We start from the raw sequence: 20,231 nt of genomic DNA, 5'->3' as shown, positions 1-20,231 counted from the left end.
TCAGGTTTTATTTATGGCACCTCATACAGGAATGTGGAGGGTGGTTTGCAATCAGCCTTTTTATACTTTTCAGTCTCAAGAAACCTGCACATTCTTTATTTGTCTCACCAGGCAGTAAGATGAGCGACTTATATTGGGTGAAACTTTGCAATCTGGTCTGTGAATAATCACTTTGCTTTTTAGCACTCGTCATGTTGGCAGAGATAGGTCTCTAGTTAAGCAGAGTGGCCAGGTAAGGAAATGAAGGCATGTGCTAAGGTGTAAAAAATGCCTTGTAAAGAAGAAGGTGCAAGTTCCACTCTTCATGCACGTCTGTGTATTGTCTGAACACCACAAGGGGTAACTTCTGGAGTAGGGGATGTTTTATGAACGTGCAAGGAAGTCATGTGTGGTAGAGGGACAGCAGGTGTCCTCAACACAGCCTGGGGAAAGGTGGTTAGCTCCTGGAGCCCTTTGTCCTTTGTTGCCTAGACACAAGGTCCTCTTTGGGACTCATCACATCATCCTCTCCAACTGCCCCCTGGTTTGAGCTCCCCCGTCAGTCCTCCATGCCACTGGCCTAGCCATGGACTAGTGCGGTTCTGGGCAAGACTGAGCACTCAGGGCCCCATTTTCTGCTTTTGAATTTAGAAGAGATTGGGTTAGGATACTGTCTTTGGGGGTTTCCAGTCCTTAGCAGGAAGTTGGTGACATTGCACAATTATGGAGCCACTAAAAAGCTCCATGAGGTTTGATGTCTATACTATAAAAAGTAGGTGTGGAGTGGGAATAGTGGTGATCTGCTATAGCAGAAAACAGAAGGTGTGGTGTTAGGTTGGTGCGAAGATCTTGACTCAGAAGGGTCACCTTGCCTGTATTAGCTCAGAAACAATGAGCTAGGCTACTAGTGCAGCCACGGGAGCACAATGGCTCCTGTAAAAAAAAAAAGTACCAGGTAACCAGCACCCACATGGTCTGCCCGACTCCCACTGGTTCCCCCCCTGGGAATGCTCCAGAAGAACCATGCTGGTCACAATTGTGTGTTTCCTAAGCTCATTTCTGGAAAGAGTGAGCAGTCCTGGACGCATGTTCATGGTCCCCTGCCGGGCTGGTGGCTGTTTATCCGGAGACAAGGGCAAGAACTTCCTAGCAGGGGCAGCCAGTTGCTGGGGTCAGGTGCTTGGCAGCAGTATCCAGTTGTGTGGGGCGTCTCTCGCGGAGGTTTTGGAATGTCGGGATAGGCCATGAGAAGCTTTAGTCCCAAAGGATCTCCCTGGGGAAGGAGCTTGAGAGAGGTGATTTTTCAAAGGACAGCCAACCATACACATGAAGACAGACACAGGCCCCATCACGGGAGAAAGTAAGCAAGCTGGCCCATGTTAACCCGCCTGGCTTGAGTTGGGCATGGCCTCTCAGCAGCAGCAGCAGCGAGAGTGGTCCTCTGCTGGAGGCTGGGTTTCTGGAAAACGCTTGCCGGTGTTCTTGCTTTTGCTTCGCCTCTACCTCCTCGGAGAGACCTGTTTCTCCTCAATGGAATGAAGAAAGAGGTCTGATAGAGAAGGTTCCTGCTACCAGGAACCGTGTGCAGAGAAAAGGGAATATGGGACTTTTTAAAGTTTGCTGCTTTTGATGGGTTGTGACAGAGAACAGTACTGAAGTATTGAAGGGTCACTGCTTTGCTAGTGGTGGTGAATCTTCCCGGGACATGGAGCGCCTGACTTCCAGGAGGAGGTGGCAGCTGAGACCTGAGGGTCAGCTGAGAGCCTCACATTAGTCTCTGCTGGGAAGAAGCCTTCCCTTTGTCGCTGTTCCTCAGCCCTCGCCATGTCCTGGAGTAGACTAGCTTAGGGACAGATGGTGGGACACCTGGCTCCTTTCATGGGCTGAACTGCAAGGACCCTCTTCTAACGGCGTTCTGCCCAGGGTCCTTTAGATTCACCCTAGTGGATGCGATCCGGCTGATGACGGAGCTTTCTCAGTTAGATGTGCAGATGTGTGTGTATAAAAATAACACACCGGTGAATTGAACAGCGCACACTCAGCTGTGCCACCGAGTTCACGTAAGGTTCAGAGGAGGACAAAGGATGGCAGATAGTCAAGTTTGCAAAAAAGAAAAGACTTCGCTTGTACAGCTGAAGTTCAGATATCTTAAATATCTGCTCTCTGGACAGAAATCCGATAAGGGTTGTATTACAGAAGAAGGGAAATTTCTAGTCTGTAAGTCCCCAAGAAGGCTTTGCTTTTGTTTCAGAATGGAGGGGGAGTTTATAAGACGGTTTGCTGGAAGATTTGGGACTGCCCGGTGTGGCAATGCCAAGGGAAGGGAGTTTGATTAGCATCTGAAACTCCCTGCAGGCCACGGCCAGATGAGCCGCAGATTGCTCAGCCAGCTCTTGAAGTTAGGTTGTCCCTTGTCCAGACTTTCACATGTCTTAGAATACAAAGCAAATCATGCTTTCTGCCTCTGGTAACAAATTGACAGAAGCAGAGGGAGTAGAGGCCAGAAGGGAAGTGGGCTCAAGAAGAATGTCGTTATTGATAGGTGGGGGGAGCCAGGGGTGTTCGGAGTTTATCACCAATCTTTTGCAAATGCTATCATGGGACATGCCTGCTAACAAAGCAAGCTTTGTGGCCAAAGACAGGACTCTTGGCTGGAGTGCACCAAGTCTGACTGAGATGTTATGTCTTACGTTCTTGGCTCTCCAAAGCTGGGCTGCTTGACATTTCGGACAGGAGCAGGACAAACTCTGGGCCTAGGATGCCCATCCGAGTTGTCTTATTACATTCTGTGGTCCTTATAAAGTGAGTTGCAGCCGCAAGATGGACACAGCCCCCTCTTGGCACTGAATACCTGCAGATTCCCCAACCCTATCTGGGTGTTCCCTTCCATCCTGTCCTCCCTCACCTGGGACCTGAGAGGGCTGTGCCCACACAAGCACGGCAGCCCTGACCTGGTCCTCACCTCTTCGGCAGCTCTGTGTCTTCCGCGCCCGCTCCCACCCCCCAGTGCAGTGCTTTTAATTGGCTTGTGCATTTGGCTGCAAACGTGGGAGCCCACTGAGCGAGTCTCCCTGCTCCGGCTGACCCTGACCGAGCTGGGTGGGAGTATGGAGTTAAGAGCTGGAGTCCAGCCAGATTGCTGGCCAGAGCTATGGAGAAAGCTCGGGATGCCATCAGGAGCAGTTCCTACTGGAGGGAAGGTGGCCTCAGAGAAGAGGCACAGGAAAGGAGAGCCTTCAGCCCCATCTGACTGTCAGGTTCACTGCCCCTTTAACCAAAGCAAACCCATATGCTATGTATAGAACTTTATTTGAATTCTAGAATTGACCTTGTGTTTCACTGTTGATAATTCATAAAGTTTCATACTGGCATTTAAATGTAGATCATTAATTTAAGAGCTCAGCAATAGACATGACAAGACAGGGCTAAGGCCTCCTCCAACTTAGAACTACCTGGATGGACTGTGGTGCCAGATAGGCCTGGGTTTTGGCTCTGGCTCCAGTGCTGACCTTGCACAGGGACCTGCTCCAAGCCTTGCTCCGCTCATCGTTCAGATAGATACAGGCTTTCGGGGCATCGGATAACCCAGGGAGCGGCCGACCGGTGCTCTCGGCTCACAGCTACATCCTTAGCTGTCAGGCAGTGGATGTTGGTTCCCTGTGTATATCACTCCCCAGTTTTCTGTTTACCTTCTAATGGTGGTGGGGATGGTACATTTGTTGTCCAGAAACGCACACCACAATATATGCTCCTCACCCAGGGTTCCTCAGCCAATGAAAGGTAAGAACCATCAGTGCAGGTCCAGCGGACAGCTCCCTTGCAGCTTGGGTATTCTGCAGGATACACATGAAGGCGTGTTGGTGTCAGCCATTGGAAAGAGGGGAGAGTTGGGGATGTTAAGAAACATGTCAGTTGCATTAGCTAATTCCTAACTGTGAGAAAACTGGTCAGTCTTACATATCTGAGGTAGCTAATGGTTCTTTCTGTAGAATGCTTTTTATTTCTTGCCTTTGCCCGTCTCATGAGTTGATGGTCTTATTCACAGTAGCAGTAGGCAACATTAAGCATTAATGATGTTTGTTGTAGGTTAATAGTAGAAGGTGTATCTTCAGCTCTGCCTGAGGAACTGTGGAGCCTTTTTCTGGAAGTTGTAAGGCAGGCATGTGGCTCCTCCATGTCAGGACAGAGATCTTCCCTTTGGACCAGCTTTGAAAAAATTAGTACTAAGAACATAGACTCCATTTGGAATTTAAATCTTTCAGGCATTGGTATGAAAAACCTTTGAATTTAATTTGCACATAAACTCCCTTTCAGCTTAAGTCTTTTAACTAGGTCATAAAATACCTAGAAGTCTAGCGGAGGCATAGAGTGTTTGTTTTATGCCAAGAATTAGCATATCCATAAGCTAAATACAGCTTTCACTTTGTCCGGGCACGAGTTTGTTTGTAATTTCTAAATTTGGGGCCTTGTAGCACAGTGGAAAGTTCCACAGTAGCAAAGCAAATAAAGGGTTGGTTCTTTTCAAAAATTCCAAATATACTGTGGACTTATCCTAAGTTAGAAGTATACAGTACTCTTTATAAAAATATATGTCCCCCCTCCCTTTTTTTCTTTTTCTGAAGTTTATTGTTTTAAGGCGTCCCTGGGATTTCTTCCAGCACAGATCAAGGGAAATTGGTGCAGGGTTGAAAATACTTTTATGTTTAAATAAGAAAATTGTGTTGTTCTTAGATGTTTGTTTGATTAAGGGCTCCCATAACTAAGGAACAGTTACAACAGTTACATAAAGGGGCATAGGAAAAAAATGGCATTCTGAGCTAGATTCACTTTAGTTTGGAGGTGGTGGCCTTTCTTCTCTGCTTTATTCATGTGAATCTTAACATGTGCTTCATCAGGCAGCATTGCAGGTGTTTTTGTTTGTTTGGTTTAGGTTCTGCCCAGACACTTGTGATTCCTACCACAAACAATCCTCCACTGACAAACTAAAGAGCAAAGACTATTAGCTCCTGTGGTGATGGCCACAAAGTGTTAAGATTCACCCCAGGCTCGTGTTTTCAATAATCATTATGAGAATTCAGATTTTTAAAACAAACTCTTCAAGAAGTATAGAATCCATTCATTCATTGAGCAGCTATTGCTTGTGTGTGGAAGGTGCCAGCCCTGTGTTACCAAAGTGCTTGCCCTTTATGGGGCGGAACTCCTGGGGTTCTCTGCAGATACCGCCTTTGCGGCAAGCAATTGGCTGAGAACCCTGTTTTGTTTTGTTTTTTAAATATCTGATAAATGGATTTTTAAATTTTTAAATTATTTTTAAATTTTATTTTAATTTTCAGTGTTCCGAGATTCATTGTTAGAACCCTGTTTTTTTAATGATGAAACCAAGGAGAGTAAATGCCGTGTTTGATCTGAAACCAACTTTGATCTGAAAACTAAGCTCTTACTACTGTCCTAAGACTGCTCACAGTTGCCTCTTTCTAATGTGATTCAGTGAACTGTCATCATTCCTCACCCCCATTATCTCTCGGAAATAGTTCATATGGTTGGCTGTTCCCTTTTCCCGCAGACGCTCTCCTTTTCTGGGTCTGCGGCAGAAGGCTCCCTCCAGCCCGCGTGCGAGGGCGTCACCACTCAGCTGCTGGGACCAGGGAAGAGCCTTTGTGGGGAGGCAGTCAGGACATTGGGGCTGATGGCTGTGGGCAAGGAGGACATGTGGTGGGGCTGAGGTGATCAGGCCTGAGCCGTCAGCACCAAGCTAGGGTTATCAGATTTCGCAAATGGAAGTACTGGAGGCCCCATTAGATTTTAAGTTATAGATAAGCAATGGTTGCTTTTCTAGCATAACTTTTTTTTTTTTTCCTCTAAGAAAAGTATTTTTTGGCATGCTTAGGTCACCATTGTGATACATTGGAAAGATACTTACACTAAAGCTTTATTCTTTGCGTGAAATTCAGATTAATTAGGTTTCCTATATTTGGTCTGGTGGCTCTCTGCCAAGCTAGCTGAAGACCTTCTGTGTCGTGGCTCCTGGAACCTTCCAAGGGTGAGGGTGTGGCCGGCCAGGAGACACATGGAGCCACACTCCTTACTTCAGAAGGTCCATCTGCTTGTGGACTTTTCCTAGAGTTGCTCTCTTCCTCTCCACTCCCTTCTTAGCCTCCCAGAATGCAAATGTTCCCCACAGTCTCTTACCTGCCTTGCTGTCTCCCAGGGAGCTCTGACCCATGAGCACGCCCCTCTCTCCGGGAAGCCCCATCCGGAGCCGTCATGTCAGACTCTCATGCGCCCAGCTGCTCGTGGGCAGCCCCGGGGGCTCTGCTGGACACTCCGTTTTGATCTGAGGATATTTTGACTATGTGAATATACACGTTTTCTTAGCAATATCGTCACAGATAAATTGTTGATGAATCTATTTCCCTGAGTGAATTTCAGTTTTAAGTCAGTTAAGTTTCTTTGGAGCACCTCTTAAATTTTGTATTTTTTTCCTGAAAGTGCTCTCATCAGGTTAGATTATGTTCCATTTACATTTTCAGGAAAGGTCTTCTGCATCTGTCAACCATTCTCTGTGGCCGACTCTACTCAGTGTAGCTTCTGCTGCTGTGTGTTCTGTGCCTCTTGTTTCTTCCAAGTCTGGTTTTATCCTGGATCACATTTTGCAGAGTTGGGTTTTTCAAACTGAGTTGTCCTCTGTTGGTTGTGTGTACGAGTTAATTGTCTCTAGATGGTCTGTTTGGTCTACCATGTTGCTCATTCTTTTCTCTCATAGGCTTCTAGCCTGTCGGTGTATTACGAACGGACGCAGAGAGAGACTGGTGGGCTCAAATGGTCAGGGCCTCGGTACCTCGGGCTGGCCTCACTCTCGCCTCAGTCCTGATGCTTCCAATCCCAGACTTAGGATTCGCCTCCCAAATGTGTTTTTCTTGACATCACTTCTTAAGGAATCCTCTGTGTCCCTGTCAAGCGTACTTGAGGTTTTAGAGTTCACTTTGACTTGCTGTCATCCCCTGCCTCTAATGTCCAGTCATTTATTGCATCCTGCTGACCCTCCCATTCCCCACATGCCTCTTCCTTTCGAGTCCCACTCCTATGGCAGTGACCTCAGCAGTAGTGGCTTTTGGCTTCCCAGCCCTCCATTCTTCGGAAATCCTCCTGTGTGTTCTCTTGGTACGTTTTTCCATACTTCCTTTCTGCTCTGTTAAATGATAGGCCCCCCCCGGGACAGGAACCCCGTAGCTTTCTCCACACCCTGCAGTTCCTCACGGAGTGCACAAGCCGTGGAATGCTCAGGAAGGGCCTCCTAGATGAAGGATCGTGTGCTGCCAGAGGGCCTGGGGCTGGGCTTCAGGACAGGGCTTCTGAGGGCGTGGGTGTGCCCAGGCGTGAGAGCAGGCAGTCGGCTGTGGGCCTCCTCACCTGCCTTTGGCACCTCGTCACACCGCCCACAGGTAACCTCAGCGCTGGGAGCCGGTGCCTGCTTGGCCAGTGGCCATCTGGCATGCTTCCCAGCGACATTTCATTTGACCTTTCCTTTGAAGAAGGGTTTTGAAGCAACACTGTACATGTAAAGGTCAACAAAGAAGAGTGGATGATATGCCGACAGAATGTGAGTTAAAAGGCAGGAAATGAGGCTGCTTGATATGACCAGGTTGGAGGGGATGAGCGGAAAAAAATGCCCCCGAAATAATTCTTTAATCATTTGTCTTTAGAGACGTAAAGTGGGACATGGAAAACAAACATTTCCATTCAATGTATACACAGTTTGGCAAAACAAATAACTGGGCTTTGTGAGCGTCCAGACCTCCCGGCAGGAGGAAAGCGGCCTCTTGACTGGGCATTCTTTCCCCACCAGAGTTCAGGGTGGAAGAAGTCAGAGGAGCTGCCCCAGTGGTAGAGCAGGTAAAGCAGAGCATTTTATTTTTCTAAATGAAAGCAAAAACTTACAGATTTGTCCCAAAAGCCAAACTAGTGAAGAGGTCTCTGGGTGGCTTGGTGTCGTCCAGGGGAAGGACCCGCTGCCTGTGCCACATGACCTGCTCATTTTTAAAGGAGTGCTTGCTGAGTGTTTCCTGGTGTCCGAATGACATGGGGAGGTCTAGGACGGCCGGCTGTGGTCCCTGCCAACCCCCAGCAATGCACACAGCAGAGGAGATGTGTCTCAGTGCTACAGAAACCAGGATGTTTCAGTCTTTTAAAATAAAAATCAGTGGCTAAAAACTCAGTTATTGTTAATTATACCATTTATATAAAATTCATATATATTCTATCCATTGGTCTTATCTTTTTGATAGTTTTAAGCCAACTTAAAGATTTCTAGGCAACAGCCCTGAAGTCTTTTACCATCTGAATAAGGGAAGATAGAAATAAATCAGTCAACTTATCTTTATGGTTTCAGCTATGTATTTGAATAGTGCCTTGTCAATTACTGAATACCTTCGTATTATAAAAGTGCAGTTATTTTGAGTACGTGACCTTCACATCACTTCGCAGGCTGGCTGGTAGTAAGATCTTTCATAAATTAAGAAGCTAATAAAAACAACAGCAAACATATAGCACTTACTGTGTGCCCGGTGCTCTTCAGGGCAAATGTTAATTCATTTGGACCTCTCCCAAACTCTGAAGTGTCACTTAGTACTACTGTCCTCATCTTGCAGAGGGAAAAAAAGGAATCTGGTCTTATCTGAGACTTTAATTTCTGTCTCCCCTCTCTGTTCCTTGGCTCTCGCAGACGGGAGAAGCCAGGGGTGGGCTGAGGTATAGATGAGGTAAGTAGTATCCTTATCTCAGTTTTCAGGTGAAACAGAGAAGTCTGGTGACTTGCCCGTGATCGCACAGCCGAGGGCAGGCAGGGCTCCTGATTCCTCAGGTCAGTGAGCAGGTATAAAATGGGACAGAGGAAAAAACTTTTCCCTCTCAGTATGCCTTCAGGTCAATAACGTAGCTTGCTGGGAGTTGCCAGGCCTTCCCACCCAGGCGCAGGGAGCTCTGATGTTCTCTCCCACGCTAGGCTCCTAGACAGAGAATGTTCACAAGAGGGACGACTGCCCGCAGCCGCCATTTCATTTTATGCCGTAAAGACGTGGTGAATGCGCCTGCCTAGGGATTTGCACTCAGGCAGGAGGTACTGGGTAGTTGGCTTTGTTGGCTGGTCCAGGTGATGGGCTGATATGCAGGAGGCTGCGGGTCAGGAGGCCTTCTGCACCCGACCCTGGCCTTCTCCGTATCGTGGGACTGGGCCGGCTGCGGACAGACTTGAGGGTGGCCTTGCTGTGTTGGCGAGGGCACCGTGGGGGTGGTATGGAGGGTGTTGCTGGCCAGCCACGGGGTGACAGAGGGGGCTTCAGGTTGGGGGGAACCTGGCTGAGTAAAGAGCATTTGGGGCGACACTCACACAACTGCTTAGTGACTCCCACACAACCGCTTAGAGCTCCGACGAGCACCACAGCCTCTCTCCGAGGCTCAGTTTTCTCATTGTTGATTGGCTGTGCGTCTGAAACTCCGAGCACAGAGTCTGTGACATACCAACTGCTCAGATTTTATTAAGTTGAAGGCTTAGGAAAAAAAGCCTTTTTAAAATGCGGTGTCTTGTTAAAACTCATCACTCGACTCTCTCTGGGCATTTTTGAGACCACACTAGGTCTAGGGCAGCTCGGGGGCAGCTCACTTTGGAGGAAGAGGGTGAGTCATCAGGTGGTCCAAGCCCCGTCCAGCTGTGCAGTTCTACAATAGAGGCATTGTGCTCCGAGTAGGCCCAGGCGGCCCACATTCCCAAGGTGGCAGAAGCAGCTGCAGACATCCAGAGCTTGCTGCCCCTAAGGCCGGAGTCATCAGGGCCCCCACAGGGAACAGATGGTGCTCTCAAGCTGGGTAATTGGTGGTGAATTTAGTAAAGCGACTATTTACAAAGTCAAGGCCAAGGTTAGGGGTGGTCCGACCGTGTTAGTGGCGTGGCCTGGCCTTGCCAGGGGGCCCTCAGTGGCCCCCTACCCTAGGCCTGGACAGACAGGGGAGGGTTTGGTGACCACAGCTGGCTGTGTTAGAGAGTGTCTTCCTTCACAGAGTCTCTCTCCTCCTGCTGGCCCTGGAGAGCTCAGGGTGCACACAGGTGGGCTCCCGGTATGTACTGGAGAAGGGTGGAGGGTCCCTGGCTCTGGGCACACAGAAGAGGAGGTGATTTTAGGTGTTGGAGGACAAAGACCATTTAGGTGAGTTGTGTATCCTGACATTTTGGTTTGCTTTAGATAAGACTCAGTTCTTAAAATGTGGTTCAGATGAGGACAGGGGTTCATTTTGAAAACATTTAAACTGATGGCTTCTTTGGTAAAATTCCTTCAGTTACTTAGAATCCTTAAGACCTGCATGCAGGTGCTTCTCAGTCATTCAGTGTGTCTGGATTTGGGTTGTCTCACTGGTAAACTTAAAGGAATGGGTTAGGGCAGGGCTTAGCAAACTGGTCTATAAAGGGCAGGTAGCAAATGTGTTAGGCTTTTGGGGCCAGATGTTTTGAATGAGAATCTTTCTCTTCCTCTTTTTCATCCTCCTCCTTAAAAAAAAGAAAAAGGAAAGAAAATTTAACTGTGAAAACCACTTTTAACTTCTCGTCGGTAACAAAAGTGAGCCACACGCTATAGTTTGCCAACACACAGACCGTGTCTCTGTTTCCCTAAGTGCAGTGTGTGTACCATGTGTGCAGTTTGAGGGAGGGCACAGACAAACATTTTTATCTTAATAGTATGCTAAGTAGCAATGGATGTTCGAAAAAATAGACACGTCTGTGCTCACTACCTGTACAACTGTAGCCATCAGGATCTCTGCAGGAAACAGACGGCCCTTCTGCTGGGTAATGGAGCTGAACTGAATATTTGAGTTCAGATCATTTTGGCGGGACTCCATTTGAGAGTAATACAAAGCTTTCTACAAAAAATATTTAAATTACGGAAGAGGTAGATACCTTTAAGGAAGGATATTATAAAGAACGGTATGCACGCTACAAAGATAACCGCAAAAACTCACGAAGGAGGTGTGAGAATAGATGGGTTTGGAATGTATTAAATTTTCTTGTGACTCTTTCCTGCCACTGGCATTTCTTGATGATTTTTTATTTGGGAACTGTTTTACACAGATGAAAATGTTCTCAAGAAGTGCCTCAAGAAGAGATTTTGTGTAAGTTAATGGGAGAAAACAAGAGGACAGAGCCGTTTCTCAATTGAGTCCCGGCTGATACACATGGCAGGCGTGTCTGGTGCCCCGCCTGCCTTGCTCCCCTCTCTCCCAGGGAGAATGGTTCCCTGGGTGGGAGCCCTGTGGAGTCCTAAATCACATCCTGCCCCCTTAGGTTTCCCTAAGCATTCCTGTATAGAATTGCTCTAACACAGCCTGCTATTTCGCCCCAGGAGAACAAATTAAGTCTATCAAAGTACAGAAATTCAGAGGGCAAGGCTTGCAAGTGCTTGCTTAATTCCCTCTGGTAATCACTGGGCTGGCGCAGGCAGGCTCCTCTTTTCCTGGACCTGTGCCCCTCCCCTGGCCACATGCAAGACTTATTTGTCTCCATCGGCTTCCTTAGAGCTGCCGCAGGGTCGGGGACATGTCCATAGGAGGGCAGGGGCGGGCTGACACCTGCCTGCGTTGAGTTGTACCCAGGGCTTGTAAATGCCCAAGAGAGTAGTATGAACTCACTTGTTGGGTGTGCCTGGGCAGACAAAGGGCTGCCTCCAAGCCTCCTGAGCATGCCAAACATTCAGTGCAGGAAGTATCCCGAAATTTGTTTCCCATACATTTTTCCTTCTAGCTCCCCAAGTTGGACATGTCTTTTCCCTGCCTCACTGGTGATTTATCTGTCTTGGTAGCGCACCTTGATGATCTTTGGAAATTCTGCACTAGTGCGGAAGAGACCTTATTGGATTTTTTTTTACTGCTTGATGATCTTTCACTTCTGATCAGCTATGAAAACCTTCCCATTTTCTCTGAGATCCAGGCCACATACGCACAGAGTGAGGGGTGTTTCCCTTGTATCCTGTTGGAACTCAAAGCTTAACAAAGTATATTATGTAATGGACTGTACTCTTCTTCAGTTTTATTATCCTGTGCCCTGTCACAACGAAGTATCTTGGCCATGTGTTAGGCCTGGAGCTCATGTTTGCCGTGAAACAGAATGAGAAAAGACCTAGTGCTTGCAGGGAAGGTGTATTACGCCAGAGATAATTGCCCATTGGTGAAACGCTCAAAGCAAAATGACTGTTACGTACCATAAACGCCTTGTGTAGGGAGGTGGAGCTCCTCTTACCAACTGCAACCAGCACTGTAATTATTGATTTCTGGGTCAGAGGGTCAGAGGTAGAATTTTGACTTGGGGTGGAATTGAAGTACATGGAGAAAGTGCTGCTGTTGCATGGAACTTGCATGGAAATCCTGGGATCTGCCCAGGTGCCCTTCGTAGGAAACCATGCCGCTGTCTTTGGTGGATTGGGCTCCTCCTAGCTTTTATTATTTTTTTAAACAACTTTATGGAATACAATTTAGTACCATAAAGTTAATCCATTTAAAGTATAAATTCAGTGTTTTTTTTTTGTTATAGCCACAGTTAGGCAACTATTATCACAATTTTAGAACATTTCCATCACCCCTAAAAGGAAGCCTATGTGCACTAACAGTCACTCCGCATCCCTATTCTATCCCCTTCCCAGCCCTAGGCAACCATTAATCAACCTTCCGTCTTTATGAGACATTTCGTCTCTCGTGACTAGTGTCCTTCCCTTAGCGTGGTATTTTCAGGGTCCATCCACATGGTGGCTTTTGTGTCAGTGTTTCACTCCTTTGTAAGGCTGAATAATGCTTCATTGAATAGGTATTTTGTGTTTTATTTATTCATCATTTGATGGACATTAGGGTTATTTAACCACTTCTTGGCTATTCTCAGTCATGCTGCTGGGAACATTTGTGTACAGGTTTTTGTGTGGATACATGCTTTCGTTTATCTTGGTTGTATATCTAGGAGTAAATTGCTGGGTCATATGGTAAGTATTTTTTTTTTTTTTAGGAATTTTCTTAGTTGTTTTTTTTTTTTAAAGCAACTCTGTTTTTTGTTGTATATTTTGAAGTGTATATTTCAGTGGCATTAAGTACACTCGCATTGTTGTGCAGCCGTCACTGTGTTCCTCCCCATAGGTTTTTTTTTTTTAATAGTGATAAAATATACTTTTATTTACTTTGTTGAGTTAGAGGGTTGTAAAAAAAATTATTGCTAAAGTAGATATCAGGCAAACAGAAAGGTGCTTTAGAAAGTCCAGTTACCTTGGAGTTTATTTAAACTAAGAGGAAAAGGTCATAATGTTTTTATGCAATACATACTTGGTTCTTTAAATAACCATTGTGACAAATAACAGAAAGAATTATGGAATGCTGCACTTGTGAGCCATACAAAACACCAACATTTTGGATTGTACATAATTTAAAGAAACGTCTCAAACACTTTTTGAAATACTGTAGTAGCCAATACACAGAGGCATGCTGTAGGTGGGCACAGGAATACAGTTTATAAAAGAAAGAGAAACATCACACCGGAACTACTCAATTTCTTCAAAATCACTGAGCAAGAAAAGCAACATTGAACTTCCATACCGATTTTACACAACTTTTATACAGTACCTTGACTTAAATCCAAGACTTTCCTCCTCTATTTTTGGTAAACAACTGCATGGTAAACTTAGATGACTTTTCCCCCTGGATTTTACCTGGGAGTGGCCTTTTTAATTTTTTATTTAAAAGAGGGCAGGTTTGGCACTTTTATTCTGATGTCACCAATGTTAATATTTCTTGGGATCTCAGGAAGATTCATATTCTTTACAGCTGATACAGCATGGGCTGGAGCTCCCGCTAAGCCAGCCTCAGATTTCTCCAGCTTATTTTGTGCATCAATTTGAGTAACAATCTCATTCATGTTGGTCTCCAGCACCATTCCCCCCATCATCATTTCTGCAAGAATATTGTGAACCTTGTCTACGTGGAAAATTAAATCCAGTTCACAGACATTTTCAAAACACTTGTCTAATGTTTCCACAAATACTTGAATTAGATCTAAAATGCCAAGTTCACTTTCTGAAGAATCCACACAGAAGACAAAATATAATGTTGCATAATGTCAGTTTGTTATCAGATCAGTTTGTTATCAGATCCTCCAATTAACAATCCTCCTTCTAGGAAATTACAAACATTTTCATCTCCCTTAGATACCAAATGGAATGTCTCCCTGATGATTTGCTGTTGTGTATCTTCACTGTAGGGCTGGTAGAACTTGGAGAGCCATGGCTTCCCCTGGTTGTTGAAGAGGAGGATCGCCTTGATCATGGCTGAGTCGGGCCGACGGGGTGGGCGCTGGGGGCCAGTGGGGGGGCGGGCGCGTGAGCCTCGCCTCAGGATCACACCGGTGATCCTTCCCCACTCCCCATAGGTTTTTATGAAACAATCAGCACGTCTCTTGGCCCCCAGAAAAGAGAAGTAACTTTAACTTTGACTTGGCAAAGGGAAGGATTAATAAAATGCCAAGTCACTGCCTTTTGAGAGGTAGAACAGGTGAAGGGTCCTTGGCTCAAAACCATAGCATCTGTCTGCATGGATGCTACTGCTTTCTTTTTTCTTTCTTTTAAACATTTATTTATTTATTTTAGAGAGAGTGTGTGTGGTGGGGAGGGGCAGAGAAAAAGAGAAACCCAAGCAGGGTCTGTGCTGAGCACAGAGTGCAATCTGGGGCTCTGTCCCACAACCCTGAGATCAGGACCTCAACTGAAACCAAGAATCAGAAGCTTAAGTGACTGTGCCATCCAGGTGCCCCTGGTTTAAAAAAAAAAAAATGTTGGTTAAGAGCAGCACTAGGGAGGAGGTGGGTGACTTGAAGAGGCTGCCTGAGAACTGGGAGTAGGGGAACTAGAGAGGTGGCTACTGCCTGTATTCTCTGGGAGCGATGACGCTGTCCTTCCCAGGCACCTCTCCAGGCACACAGCATGAGTTCAAGAGCCTTATTTTCCTGCCTGGGCCCTTACAGGTGGCCCAAGAGAATCCTGAATAGAAGGGATCATTTGTAGCATTTACTGAGTCTCAGGAGAATGTATCAGTGTAGGGCCAAAATACGTGTGTGTGTTTTTAGGGGAAACCAATATAGAGCTAGAAGAGATCTTGGAGAAGGTTTGCATGGACCATGGACAGGAGAGCCTTGACTTCCTTCTGTCCATGCCTTGGTGGGCTGGCCCCTTTGCCCTCTCGGGACCCCCTTGTGTTTTCCCACACCTCCAGATTTCCATGCTGCTCAGCCCTGTCTGGGGAGTGCCTACCTTCTTCCCTCAGCCTCGCCAAACCTTCACCTTGGCCTCTGTCTCCCCTGACCACTCCTTCCTGGGTCTGTTGCTCTGAAATTCCCCCGTGTCTCCTTTCTCTGCTGCTCATTTGGAGAATACCCTGTGGTTTTTGTATTGTATGTGTATGTTTCGTGAGTACCTCTTTTTTTCAATAATATGTCACTTCCTTACTGGCAATGATTGTATTTTATTAAACTCTTTGGGTTCAGTTACTGGCAGAGAGAAACAGAGGGTAAGTGCCACAGTCTACCCCCGCAGCTTGTAGTGAGATAATACTTTTAAAATATTGACAAACTGTGTAATTAAGAACTGATTATTCACACATCAAACAATTGTTCCCTTCAACTGGAGAATTTCTTAAAATAGCAGCTTCCCCTGGCTGCATTTATCTATTTATATTGCTCATTAGCTATTTGGTGGAGAAATTTCAAAACGCCAAACAGGAGCCAGTGCATATGCAGAACGGGATGAAATGAAGGCAGAGTATTTCTGAGATGATATCACTTATTCAGGGACAGTCTCCCAGGAGTGTAAGTACTTTAAAAAATACAGATTATATTTATATGCATAATCTCAATTTATTACTGTTTTTAAACAATTCCATGAGCTGTGCAGTAGTTTCCTCTTGGGAGAAGTGAGGAAACAGTTTCAGAATAATTTGCCCGAGCTCACTGAGCCGGTCAGTGGTTGAGCAGAGTTTGAAACCAAAGTCACCTTGAAGACCTATCTTTGCCGCCTCGCTCCCTCGCATCTCATTGCATTTGCTAAGTGGGAAGATCCCCCTTATGTCTGATTAAAGTTTTACTGTAATTATATCATGACCCACTGCCGTGGGGGACCGATTATACATTCACGTAGATTTTCAGTAGCATTAAAGGTAATGGAGCGTCCAAGTGGCTTTGGAGTCAGGTGCGCGCAGGTTTGAACCAAGGCTCAGCTTTAAAACTACTTTACAGGGCTGGCTTGCCCTCAGTAAGATGGGTGCAACAGCTGTGTAAACGTCAAGGCCTGGTTTGAGTGTTAGATGAGGTCGTGTACATAGAGCGCCTTACATGGGGCTGGCACCTAATAGCCATTTCATTGGAATGTGAGCCATTCTTCCTGTTCTTGCCTTGGGGGATATGGCTGGCTTCAGATGCGAATGCATTACTCCAAATGGAGGCAGAAGTCAGAGGCTGGTTGGTGAGAGCTCCGAAGGGGGAGGGAGGCAGGTGGCAGCTTGGAGAGTCACTTCTCTGTGCCGCCTCACCCCCCCCCCCCCCCCCCCCCCCCCCCCCCCCCCCCCCCCCCGGCAGCACCGGTCCTCCCCTCTCTCTCCTGTCAAACCCATGACAGCCTGGGGGCACTTCTGCATTAGGTGGTGAGTTGGTTACTTCCAACTCTGAATTTATTATTTCGTTTTTCAGATCTCAGGCATTAAGAAATAGAGGTTCATGGCTCCTTGGCAGGCAGAAATCTCAGGGAGAGAAGTGGCCATCCTCCTATGCTGAACACTGCCTCGTCTCTGTGCTTTCTCAGAGCTGCAGAGTAGAGATATCTTTCCGCTCCAACACTGAACCCGTGTTTTGCAGAACAAGAGGACTGTTTAATGAAGTGGCAGTGGGATCTTTCCGTCACGGTGGGGTCCTTCCCTGAGCTCCTGCACCTCACCTGTGAAGTGGGATGAGGCATTCTTTCTGCGGCCCTTGTGAGCACGTGGGACTCAGCCTGCTGGTTCCTTTCTCTCTCAGGGGACTTCCCTGGCCATCCCAGCTCTTCCAGGTTTGACCTTCACCTTCCAAGCAGAGTCATGCAGAGTGCCTGGGTCTCCAGCCTTCTACAAGATACCAACTCGCCCTTAGGAATGAGAACTCATTAAAAAGTGAAGCATGGCTTAGTCACCCGTGTTTTTTAATTGTTTACTCTTCCCTGTCTTCTGCTTGCCTCTTCGTTATTCTCAGCCCTGGTTTCAGGACAGTGGAGGGTTCTTCAGCAATGTTGTGACAAGGTTTCACTTTCTCAGTGAATATGCTTGTTTGCAGATGTTATTGGAAGCTTTAAGAAAAAAAAATCTTAAACCAGTTCACTTAAAAAAGTCCATAGAACACTTTGCAGCAGACAGTTTCACACAGTAAAAGGCACGCTTTGTCTCCCTCAGTGCTCTGTTGGTACATCTCTGCTGCGGACGCTGCCCCGAGCGCCATAGGATGTTGAGTGGTGTTCCTGGCCTCTGAGCACTAGATGATGACAACACCCCCCTGCTCCTGACTTGTGGCAACCACAGGTATCTCCAGGCATTGCCAGATGCCCTTTGGCAGGAGCATAAGCAACCTTGGTTGAGAATCGTTGCCCTATAACCTTAGACCTGGCCCCTCGCAGCTTCTCTTGCCACCCTTCCTCTTCCCTTGGCATCACCAGGAGACATAGGCCAAGGGGGAAGAACGGCCTTCACTGGCCTGTTGCAGTACAAAGAAGATTTGGGAGGGCTTTTTGTGGAGTATTTTGCCTCTTGGTGGAAGGTTGAGTCATCAAATTGTGAGTCCAGTGACCTTTACCTTGGTGTAGAATGGCTGGTGTAGTTTTAATTATTGAAGGATTGTGGGGAGGATAAATATCTTGCTATTTCCTTGACCACATTTCCTTTACCATATGAAATTTTTTCCCCTCATAAATTTTATAGAACCACAGATGTCTATATGGAGTCTGTGGTCTTTCAAACAGCATTTAGGCTGTAGTGTTATTGCTGTCTCAGGGAGGGGACAGAAACTGGTGTAGGTCTCCAGTTCAGGTAGGATTCGGGTGGGCATTGGAGATTGGAAAAAGAGGTAAGGCATTCACATTCTCAGGTGGACGCTGGAATCCAGTGTGTGAGTTTTCCTGGGAAATCACTGAGTAGCAGCTGTGAAGCCCATGGTCAGGGGTAAGCCCTTATCATTGAGAAGCCGGGAAGCAAGCACGTGTTAGGTGGTCATGGAGCTGTGGTAGTCCCAAATGTGGGTCCAACTGAAGCATAGGGGAACGTGATCTGTCAAAGTATTGTGGTTTCTGGCGCCCTGCAGGTCTGCTCCTTGGGAGTGAATTATTTCAGTTAATAAGGGTCTGGCCATTCTGGATAGACCTAAAATGTGGTTTTAAGACTGGGAGGCTGAAGGAGAGAGCAGGGTTGGCTCCCATGTTCCTGTGGACCTCTCTGCGGGGTGCAGGCACAGCCGCTGGGGGGTTCCATGCTTGATGTGGTTCCTGCAGTTCCCACACAGCAGGCTCCTCGTGGAGCAGGGGATGGAGTCTGAGAGTCTCTGGGCACAGGGTTGGATCCTTCCCGGATGCCTGGAGGCCTGCCCCGCTGGCTCTGGGGACATTGCACGCTCCTTTCTGGACTTCAGGCTTTCGTTCCATTCTCCACTTCTTCCCTTGAACAGAAAACTGATGTCTGTTTAACTACTTGGCAGCCTCTTAGCCTATGCTCCCTTTTACTTTTTTTAAATTTTAAAAAAATTTTCAAAGATTCTTTATTTATTTGACAGAGGGATAGCACAATTAGGCAGAGCAGCAGGCAGAAGGAGAGGGGGAATCAGGCTCTCTGTTGAGCAGGGAGCCCGATGTGGGGCTCGATCCCAGGACTCTGAGATCATGACCTGAGTCGAAGGCAGCTGCTTACCGACTGAGCCACCCAGGCACCCCTGTTCTCTTTTAACCACCAAATATCTTAGGCTGAAATTTGAAAACTATTCATGCCAAAGAAAAGAATTAATCAGGGTTTGCTTTTTTAAACTACAAATGCTCCCCTGCCAGGATTTGGACATCCTCCGTGCCCACTCAGGGTCTGGCTTGGCCCTTCCATAGGCACTCAGCCATTCTGAAGGAGCTCTTGGTTCAAGTCAGTAGACATGATAGAGATCGCCTAGTTGCCTTGAACTGTGCTCCCTGTAGCTTTGTTCCTTACCACAGCCCTAGCATCTGCCCTTCTTGTGGGGTGGAGCACATATTTGTGTCACTGGAGCGCCTCCTGTATCTGAAAATCTCATGGAATTGCTTTAGGAGAGCAGAAGCATGCTTCTTCCAGTTACTATTTCACCCGTTCTCATTTTTCAAAGAGGGGCTTCCAGTCACAGAACCTAAGCTCCAGGAAGTCAGGGGTTTGGGTCTGATCAGGCCCCTGTTGCATCCTGGTCTCTAGAACCATATCTGGCACCCAGAACATTTGTGGAATGAAGAACAGCATAAAAACACACTCATAGGCAAAGCAGCTTTTAAGTTGCCAGAAAGTTGGGCATTATGTTTAAAAAATGGCCAAACATTTTTGGTGCTTCATCAGTGTACCTAATGAAAAGATCTGATTCCTTCTGATATCTAAACTGTTCCATAGAAATATGCCTCTGATATCTAGACTGTTCCATAGAAATACACCATAGAAAAACGTGCTGTTTTCATGTTGCTGTGCATACATACGCCCTGTCCAAGTGCCGGGTGCCCCCATTACACAGAGCCCCGGTGTCACGGCCTCACCTTTCCAGGCCAGCTCGTCCGGTGTGCTTGCTGCTGGCTGTGTTTATGAAATACAGGAGATCAAATCCTTCAAGTGTGAAGTGTATGTAGCATTCTCATTACTCTGTTTTTTAAAAAAAGTGAGTTGTCAAATCTGCTGAAATAGAATAAATCAGCTAGAACATTCTTGGATTAAAGAAAAGCGGTACTAATGAATGTATTTGCTATGCATTCCAATCCTATTAATCCTGATGAGTTCAGCCTGGATTAATGTATGGCATGCTTTTCTTCAGGACCTCTGAGTTGGGCATTAACTGCTTGTATACCAGGACAGGAAAGTGTGAGCAGAGTTTTGTGACATGAGCTTGGATCCAGCGTGGCCATGTTCGCTTGACTGGACAGCCCAGAATGCAGCAGTTCTCAAACCGCTTGGTCTTGGAACCC

The 20,231-nt window shown here is 46.7% G+C and overlaps 2 protein-coding genes across 7 annotated transcripts in view; one reads left to right on the top strand and one right to left on the bottom strand.

Annotated features, from left to right (window-relative positions):
• SLC7A1 (solute carrier family 7 member 1) overlaps positions 1-20,231 on the top strand; it is a 79,276-nt gene that overhangs the window by 15,123 nt on the left and 43,922 nt on the right. For 2 of the 6 annotated variants that reach the window (XM_045069774.1, XM_045069773.1), the window contains exon 2: positions 17,461-17,586. The exons of the other annotated variants lie outside the window; for them this stretch is intronic. The gene's annotated coding sequence lies outside the window, so the exon portion shown is untranslated. The remainder of the gene's footprint in view (positions 1-17,460; positions 17,587-20,231) is intronic. 6 annotated transcript variants of the gene reach the window in all.
• LOC101683551 (AP-3 complex subunit sigma-1-like) lies at positions 13,648-14,319 on the bottom strand. The gene is given in 2 exon segments (XM_045069776.1): positions 13,648-14,125; positions 14,128-14,319. Coding segments are annotated over 2 exon segments (588 nt in total). The 3' UTR covers positions 13,648-13,729.

The sequence above is a fragment of the Mustela putorius genome, unplaced genomic scaffold, assembly GCF_011764305.1.
Source record: "Mustela putorius furo isolate JIRA1106 unplaced genomic scaffold, ASM1176430v1.1 tig00003942_pilon_pilon_pilon, whole genome shotgun sequence".
Lineage (NCBI taxonomy): Eukaryota > Metazoa > Chordata > Mammalia > Carnivora > Mustelidae > Mustela > Mustela putorius.
Note: the sequence above shows the minus strand (reverse complement) of the source record. Positions and strands in the feature narration are given on the sequence as shown.